We start from the raw sequence: 10,014 nt of genomic DNA, 5'->3' as shown, positions 1-10,014 counted from the left end.
CCTGCTGGTAATCTGGTGGATTTAGCCAAACACAGCAGCACGGCGATATGTCTGAATGTGAATAAACTCCTGATAAAAGACAACATCCGCAATTCTCGTGCTGCTCTCCCAACAAAAATGCTTGCATCACACACACAGCTTTGCTGTATGATCGGCCCTGACAGGATCGCGGGGAAAAACATGCAACAAACCCCGCGGATCCTGGAAACAAACACATACGAGCCTTCATAAATGGCTACTGCGTGCCCGTGGGTCCGTGTCTCACAGCTTGAGCTTGGCACTGGTCTGGCAGGTCTGCGTCTGCCTTGCCTTCGGAAAGCATATGCTGTCATGCTCTCATGAATAATTAAGCAGCCGGCTCTTCTCATAGGATAAGGAAACTCCGCTTTGAATAATAATGAGAAACCGACGCGTCATCATTGCACTTGCAGTACTGCGCTACGTCGCCGATTTTGATCCCGCCCCAAAAATCATTTTAAACCCGGAAGCTGAAATTAGCTGACAAAAGCTCAAAATTATCCAGTTTTCCCCACAATTAAAGCTGACAGGTGCTAACATTGTCTTAACTGATGCTCAACACACACAAATCTGTTAATATATTAAAAAAAGTTCTCCAGGGTGTCCTGAACCTTTAACAATGGAGTCAATGTGAGCGTCAGTCTGATCTCAAGAGGAAACGTAAGTATTTTACGTTTTGTCAGTTTAGTGGCTAATTCATACAAATTTGTACGAGTTCAGTCGTACGAAATTGTATAATTTTAAAAAGGAGGCGTGGCACCTAACCCCACCCCTAAACCCAACCATCATTAGGGGATGAGCAAATTGACTAAACTGTACGAATTAGATCGTACAAATTCATAAGAATAAAGCTGCGGTCACACTGGGCTTTTCCCCCATAGACTGCCATTCATATGCACGCCAATGCATCAGACCGAAAACGCAGGGTCATGTGTTAAGTTTAACAGGTCGCTGCTGTGCAAATTTTCAAGCTTGGTGAACTCTGACCAGCGAAATCGTATCACTTGACTGCGTGACACCAATCATGGATTAAAACATAACATTTCTGCACAGAAATTAAAAATGGAGGAATTGCTTGCTTTTTTAAATGTCTTATAAGCTTGTTTAATCCCGCCCCTTTTCGCAGAGCTGTACGACAGAATTTTGCAAACTCAAACTCTGGTGTGATCGCAGCTTTAGCCACTAAATCAAAAAGATACAAATTGCCTCGAGATTTTGTTGGAGCGTCCCACTTCAGGACCTGAGAGATGATGGTGCACAGGAACCTGAATGACTCCACTGCTGCCACAATGCTGTCCATGATGCTCAGGGTGCACTAACAACATATTATCCGAACCGTTCCCAGGCGCGTTTCCTCGTTTTGTTTGAGAAGTGTGTGTGCTCCAAATTGGGCTCAGGCACAGTTCAATTGGCTGGTTCTGGCACAATCGGAAGAGATGTGCCAGAGCACAGTTCGTTTGGGCTTTGGCACGGTACGCTTGTGGTGTGAGTGCAAAGTGCGCCTGAGCCTGAAACTGAAGACCCGACGTCACTTTTAAGGGACTGTTTTATATGGATTTATTAAACATTCTTACTCCTCAATGAACGCGAACTGTCATAGTATTAAAGATGCAAACCCCTTGCTGCATGTCATCTGCACCTTTAGCAAACCTCCTCATTCCTCCAGCACAGGGACTTTATGACAATTTATGAGTGTCAAAAGTTGTGGATCTGTTCAGCAAAAGATTTGACTGTGTGTGTCAGTGCATCCACAGTGCTGAGCAAGAGCGCTTCTCTTAATGTCAAACTGAACCATCGCATCATCGATGACGCAAGCGTACTCAGGTTTGGTAGGTAAAGATAAAGTGTGAGTGCAGGCCTTCAGGGAAGAGGGGACAACCGTGCTTGCATCAGCATGATTCAAGGCGACCCTGCCTAGTGAGAGTACGCCCTCAGTGGGGGGAGAACAGAGAGGTTTCTCCAGAAGTCCACAATCAACTCCACTGTTTTGAGTGTGTTGAGCTCCAGGTTGTTGTGACTGCACCAGACAGCCAGCTCCTTAACCTCCTGTCTGTAAGCAGACTTGTCATCGTCCTGAATGAAGCAGAGTCTGCAGGTCTACATTGTTGTCTCCTCCCTCAACTCTTAGATTAAACCCAGGAAGTGTGTGATTGAGCAGCCAGCGCTCTGCTAGAACAGTCCATTAGTATGTCAGGATGGGCTCCAGTCCTCTCCTTCTCTGTGAGTATTTGATCAGATTCTCCACTCTTCTGCTCTTTAATACTGTTTTAATCATTCAGCTGAAGATGAGAGAATGATAGTGCTGTATGTTCTGTTGTTTATTAGTCAGATTCAGTGCTGATGTGTGAAGTGTTGATCAGATACAGCGCTGCAGAGATCAGCCATTTATCTGTGCTGTCAGTGTACAATAGAGGCCGCTGGACGTCAACAATATACACACACACACACACAGTATCTCAATATTACTGGTTATACATTATATATATATATATATATATATATATATATATATATATATATATATATATTTTTTTTTTTTTTTTTTTTTTTTTTTTTTTTTATGGTACTGGTCAAAAGTTTAATAATTTATTTGAATGTTTTTTAAAGGAAAATTATTCAGTTCATCAAGGCTACATTTATTGAACGTAAAAGAAAATGTTAAATTGTTAAATATTTATTAAAATGTTAAATAACTGCTTTCTTATTGTATGTAGTTTCAAATAAAATTATTATTCCAGACATTATTGCTTTTATTACTATTATCATTAATAACAATAATATTAATAATGATGATGATAACAACAATAATTAATATTAGTGATTTCTGAAGGATCATGTGACTCTGAAGACTGAAGTAATGAAGCTGAAAATTCATCTTTAAAATCCCAGGAATAAAAGATTGAATTAAATGATAAACTACATTATTTTACAGTGCAACATTTCACAATTTTGCTGTATTTATGATGAAATAAATGCAGCCTTGGTGAGCAGAAGCTTATTTTAACATATTTAACAATCATACTGACCCCAAACATTTGACCAGTTGTGTATATGTTGTTTTAAAAGCGAAAGTGTGCACTTTAATTTTGACACTCCACAGACATCAGAGAGGTCAGACTTTCTCATACAGAGCTTCATTTCAGTTGTCAGGTTTTGTAAAAATCTATCTACTGAATTAATCAATCTATTTACAAAACACTGGCTCGAATTCTGCACTATAGACATAAATTATAGAGAGAAATAACAGATGAACAGAGACTGCATCAGATCATGAATCAGATCAATGTTGATCTTTCTTCCGGGCTGTCAGTGCAGTAATGAATAAAACAAAAGGTCTAACACAACATATTATAAGATTAAAATAAGGAAAAATTATGAGATGGTAACTTCGGTCAATTTTCCAAACGGATAAATGGCTCTCGTTAATATTTCAGCATGCTTTCACTTTCGTATTAGACATGAAACGCACGTTTACCGGAAAAAATGACATCTCGCCCTACTCATAATTCTCTCTTAGTAATGGGCTAAAAATCTACAGAAATCTGCGGAAAATCTGCAGAATTCTATGTGCGCAGATTCCGTGTGGGCCTAGTCATTAGTTTGTTGCATTTTGTTTTCTCACCACAATCGATTCACTCAATCGAGCACTTGGACTGATTGATTTGGCGCAGATGCCTGTGCAATTGCTGAATTCACATATGCCAAACGCACCGAGCTAGTGGGGGAAACGAGACAGATTGCGAAACAAACGTCTGTGTGTGAAAGCACCCTAAGATTGTATTTGCACGCAATTGACTGACAGTCACAGTCAAACTTTTGTGACAAGGCAGCACTGGCCTGATGGGGCCAGTAACATTCTGTACACTGGCCCGAGCATCTCGCACGCTGGCCCCGGGCCATCGGGCAGTCCTTATTGTCGAGCCCTGCCTTATCATTTTTTTTTTTTATAGTCCCTATGAAAAAAACTGCTTGGAAATAACAAAGTGTGTGTGGGCGTGTGTGCACTGTGTGTTGAAGGAAGTCTGAGGTCAATGTTGTTGACGTATTTGTCACCTGCAGTGCTCAAAAAAAACTAGGTGTGAAGACGCATATAACCTGCAAACCAACCCTTCATTTAGAATTGTAGTAATACTTTCACAATTTATTGTACAATTACAATGCAAGCAGTTTTATATTAAAATATTTCACCAAAGAAAGACAAAACTAAAATAAAATATGTACAGGATGTGTTTTGATGTCCCTCTTTAGTGAAATATTTTGTTCTAAAACTGCCTGCACTGTAATTTTACCAAATTCGTTTGATAAATTACTACAATTCTAAATGAAGGGTTAGTTTTCAGTTTTTGAGAATCTTCGCACCTAGTTTTTTGAGCACTGCAGGTGACAAGTACGTCAACAACACTAATGATCTCAGACTTCCTTCAACACACTGCGCAGACACATACACACACACAAATAAATGTGTTATTTAACATTTCGATAAGGTAAAAATTGACTGGTTTTACACTTTGCTATAAATGCTATATGATGAATACATGCACTTGATTACAAGATTCATTCATTCGCTCCACAAGCTTTCACTGCAAAACAAATCCCATTAGAATTCAGTACATATAACAGGAAGGCTTCTCCAACCCCAGCATAACTAATATTAAAGGCTTGGACATTGAAATTGTTGACACGCATAAAATCTAGTGGTTGTTATTGATAATACGTTGACATTTCAACCTAACACCAATGGTTGTTTATAAAAAAGTTCAACAAAGACTGTTTTTTCTGAGGAAACTTAGATCATTTCAGGTTTGTACCTCTATGATGACGCTGTTTTAGAAACAATTTATTGAATCGGTTTTATCTTTTTGCATTGTAGCTTGGTACGATAATCTGAGTGTGTCAAGCAAGAACAGGCTGAGCAGCCTTGTGAAGGTGGCAGGCAAGATCATTGATTTTAACCAGACTGGTCTAACAGTAATCTACCATATTTATGTTCTAAAGAGAGCTCAGGGTATCCTATGCACCCCGGATCACCCACTGTACTCTCTATTTCAGCTGTTGCCATCAGGACGTCATTTTAGGGTTCCTATTTGCAGGACAAATAGAACCAGAAATTGTTTTATAATGGTGGCCATTAGGTCATTAAATGAGTCCAGTTTGGTGGGGGATTTATCTACATAATGATGTATGGATGTTGTGTGGTAATATTTTATTAATGTGTACATGGAACTTCGCCTGTGTTATGGCACCTTGTTGCAATTTTAGTTTCCCTAACGGGATTATAAAGCTGAGTCTGAGTCTGAATGAGCTTATAATTCATGATATGGAGTCAAAAATGCTTCGTATGAGTTGCTGTTCTACTGGTTGTTTAATAGAAGAGTACTGTAGGGTCAAGATTAGCATGATATAAAAAAGTAAAACATTTAAATAGGAATAAAAAAATCTGTAGACATTAGCCCCTTTCACACATACAGACCTTTCCGGTAAAACAGGCCCTTTAAAGTAAATTAGTTCTGGCAATTTTCCGGAAAGAGAAGTTGTAACATAAGCAGTAATTTGGCAGACTGCTGCTCTGTGTGAATGCTGAAGGAAGATTGCCGGAAAGAGCATGTGCACGTCACATCACATGCTCTAGCCCAGGGGTCTCAAACTCGCGGCCCGCGGGCCATTTGCGGCCCTCAGTGCAATATTTTGTGGCCCGCACGAACACAGCGGTCACTGGCATTCCCCGCCCGCCGTGTAAACAAAGGGGCGGGGATGCCGGTGACGTCACCACGCACCCCGCCCCTTTGTTAGACGCTGTGACGGGCGGGAAGTGTTAGGAGGGAACTCGCGCCGGCCAGAACCAAGGTAAACTGTTCCCGCCCCTGCCTGCCACTTAGCTACCTATCTGCAGCCTGCCACCTACCTAGCTACAGCCTGCATCTTATATATATTATAGGTAGATACAGACTGGTACAGACTGATTTGACTGGAGTGGGGTGGGGGTGTTTTATTTATACATATATACGCCTTTTTTTTTTTTTGGTGAGGGAATGGAAGTTTTGAGTGAGTCTAGACAGGTCATCTTCAAGCCATACTGAGGGTCTCAACTGCTTCCGCTCTAAAGCCAAATGTGGTTCAGATTTGTGAGAAGAAGCGCTGTCAAGTCTCTGGCAGGAAGAAGTAGGCAAAAGATGCCATGTTTAGAAGAACTGTTCATAATCTTCTCTCAATGTTCTATTAATGTTCAGGACACTTCATGTTCAGAAGAAATAATTAAAACTGTTAATAATGACATTTGAGGACTTTTTTTTGTGAAATCCCTTATGCGGCCCAGCCTCACCCAGACTTTGCCTCCTGCGGCCCCCAGGTAAATTGAGTTTGAGACCCCTGCTCTAGCCAATCAGAGCACTAAAGATAGATAAAGATAAAAAGATAAAAGCCTTTGAATATTTCTCAGAAACATTAAGTTGCTAGATGTTAGTCAGATAAGGCGGTACTTTCTTCGTAAGTTGAGGAAGTTCAACCTGCCAAAGGAGCTACTGAAACAGTTCTACACCTCCATCATTGAATCAGTCAGTGAATCTGCACATCAATAGCCCCTTTCACACATACAGACCTTTCCGGTAAATTACCTGCCATTTTCCAGAAAGGTCTGTATGTGTGAACAGGCCCTTTTTGAAAATAACGCGTGCACGTCTAGAACGTGCTGACGTCAGACATCTGCTTTAGCCAATCAGAACAGTCAGAAGCATTCACGTTCGCACGGTTTATGAAAATAAAAGCCTTTGAATATTTTACCAGACACATTTAGCTGCTAGAAATTAAGCAGATAATGTTTATATGTTCATCTTAATGCCAACTGTGTCAATATTTATCGATAAGATGCTTATGATAAGTCGTTGTTTGTTTACCTTGAAGCTCTGCTTCCTTCAGTTGCTTGACGTGTCGCGTGTGCCCGTGAAGCAGCTGGCGAGTGCCAGCACACACACATATCATGTACATCTCAACATGCGAAAGTGTTTCTCTGTTTTTATCAAAGATGTTTACAATACTGATCCATCCACAGAGTTTGTGATGTAGTCAAATGTTAAAAGCCGTTTAGAGCTCATTTCTGGTTAATGATGTCAGAATTTACTGCTATTTTGAAATGGATGTGTGAATGCTCTTTTGCAGAAAAATTCCGTAACGTCCTCGCCTGTGTGAACAGCGCTTTTTTGAATTTAGCGGTAAAGTCGTTTCGTAAATTTTCCGGATATTTACTGGTATCACTGTGTGAAAGGGGCTATATATGAATTATTGTTTACACTTATTTCAAACCATTTTGCTCAGACTTCACAAGTATAATCATATCCTCCTAAAACATCATATAACTACAAACCACTTATGCTACTTCATTAATGTCTAAACCAGAGCTGGTCTTCATCACAATAACTTATGGACACACACGATCCGCCAAATGGAAAAAATGACATATGCACTTGAAAAGAAATGGAGTAAATGGCTGCCTTTCTCCTCAAAGGCATTATAATGATTTATAATTGAACATTTACATAATTCTAAAGATTAAGTATAATTGTGAAAATATGTTTGGCAACCTTTTATTATATTTTATTTTATACTTATTTATTTATCTATTTTGATAAGGTTAATTTAATGTTTTTATGCATGTATGTATATGGATATACATGTGTGGAATTGATGTATTTGCCTATATAAGTCTGTATACATATGTATGTTTATGTATATTTATGTATATATGTATTATTTTTATTTGCTTGTTTTGTTCCCACTGGTTATATGTTCCTAAAAAATCAATAAAAACTAAATAAAATAAAAAAGAAAGGAAAAAAATTAATCATGTTTGTGTTTCTTCATGCTTTTAGTGCTGATCTCCATCCTTGATTTTGGACTCACTGAAGGTACTGCCTTAAACTTTATTTAACAAATGTGAATAGTGGGATATTAGTTTTTAATGAATTTATGAAATATGATGGAGGCAAACATTAAAAGGGAGAGCAGGATACACAGACACACTCTGTTCTAGACACATAACTAATTTATATGTGAACTTTATGCTACTGTAGGTGTGAATGTGTGAATGAACGAGTATGCAAGCTAAATTTACAAATACAAATATGATTAACTATCATAAGGAGTGTTAATGCAGAGGAGAGTCTGATATGCATCAACTATTTATTTGTATTTTTGATATTTATTAGTAATAATATTTATTACATTATATTATTATAATTATTTTTATTATTATTATTATATTTATTTATTAGTAATATAAAATAATATTATCATTTTATTTTATTTAACCTTTTGAAGTTTTTTTTTTTTTTGGGGGGGGGGGGGTTGGGGGGTAGTACACTTTAGCAAAAAATGTCAAAAAAAGGAGAAGTTTAGCTTTGTAATTTTTTGTACATTTTAGATAAACAAAAATGCTTTTAAAAGAATTGATAATAATAATAATAATAATAATAATACATTTTATTATTATATAGCACCTTTAAAAGTAGCATCTCAAGGCACTTTACAGAGATAAAATATGCAGCAGTAAAAGACAAGGATGAATGCAAACAAAATGCAATAATAAAAAATAATTAAAAACACAATAATAGGGGCGGCACGGCAGCTGGTTCGAGCCTCAGCTGGGTCAGTTGGCATTTCTGTGTGGAGTTTGCATGTTGGCCTGGGTTTCCTTCGGGTTCCCCCAGAAGTCCAAAGACATGCTCTATAGGTGAACTGGGTAAGCTAAATTGGCAGTAGTGTATGTGAATGAGTGTGTATGGGTGTTTCCCAGTGATGGGTTGCAGCTGGTAGGGCATCCGCTGCGTAAAACATATGCTGGATAAGTTGGTGGTTCATTACACTGTGGCGACCCCAGATAAATAAAGGGACTAAGCCAAAAATAAAATGAATGAATGAATGAATGAATAAATAATAATAATGGTAATAGATCTAAATCATTCATTCATTTTCTTGTCGGCTTATTCCCTTTATTAATCCGGGGTCGCCATCGCAGAATGAACCACCAACTTATCCAGCAAGTTTTTACGCAGCGGATTTCCTTCTAGCCGCAACTCATCTCTGGGAAACGATCTAAATCATATAAAAGTAAAATATAAACTACCTTAAAAACGTTTTTGTTTTTTAGAGGGTAGAGAGTTCAACAATTTAGGTGCCAATGAAGAGAATGCCCGGTGTTGTCTGAGCAGTTAAAAGATTAGCATCAGACAAGCGTAAAGCACATTCAGGAGTGCATGGGATTAAAAGCTCAGATAAATATGGTGGTGCTAGACCATTCAAGGCCTTGTTCGCAAGCATGAGGACTTCAAGTGGATCATGAAGTCAGCTGAAAGATCTGTTGGAATCAAAATGACATCTGTCGAGGAACTTTATCAATGACGTTGTCTGTCTAGGGCAAATAGCAATTTAAGGGATCCAACCCACCCTGGCCATAGCCTGCTCACGCTCATGCCATCAGGCAGGCGTTACAGAAGCCTGAGGAGCAAATCAGTGCGGTTTCATGATTATAAGTCATTATAAGACTTTTAAATAATACCATTTCTTGAACATTATTGATAGCTAGCGTAAAATAATAAATCAATAAATAGTTAAACTAGCAGAAATTGTTAATATTACAACAAATGGTGAAATAGGTATTTAAGTATTAAGTTTTTCTCTTCAGAGATTTTTTACATTGGGTTATATCTTATATAACTGTATTTTTATGGAATTATAAAAGCTTATTTATCATGTTAGGATTTTATAGTGTTTGTATAGTGATGTTTTTAATGTTCTTGTTGGGTCTGTTGCAACGTAATTTCGTTCTGCATTACAATTTTGTTGTGATGTTTTGAATGACAAATATAAAGGAAACTGAAAACTGAAACAGGAATCCAGTGCATATTTGGCTTTGACTCAATGGCTGTTTATTATTATTATTATTATTATTATTATTATTATTATTATTATTATTATTATTGCTAAATACAAGCTTCAAAAAACAGC

At 38.0% G+C, this 10,014-nt stretch overlaps 1 protein-coding gene across 2 annotated transcripts in view; it reads left to right on the top strand.

Moving 5' to 3' along the window:
- Positions 1-2,141: 2,141 nt before the first annotated feature.
- Positions 2,142-10,014, top strand: part of LOC141375270 (peroxidasin homolog) — a 31,458-nt gene continuing 23,585 nt past the window's right edge. For both annotated transcript variants that reach the window (XR_015495185.1, XM_087260379.1), the window contains exons 1-2: positions 2,142-2,238; positions 7,881-7,916. Coding sequence is in view for 1 of the 2 variants with exons in the window: in XM_087260379.1 (XP_087116505.1) it covers positions 2,214-2,238; positions 7,881-7,916 (61 nt within the window). In the remaining variant the exon portion in view is untranslated. The remainder of the gene's footprint in view (positions 2,239-7,880; positions 7,917-10,014) is intronic.

The sequence above is a fragment of the Danio rerio genome, chromosome 7 (genome assembly GCF_052040795.2).
Source record: "Danio rerio strain M-AB ecotype USA chromosome 7, GRCz13ab, whole genome shotgun sequence".
Taxonomy (NCBI): Eukaryota; Metazoa; Chordata; class Actinopteri; order Cypriniformes; family Danionidae; genus Danio; species Danio rerio.
This window is presented reverse-complemented; position numbering and strand designations above follow the sequence as displayed.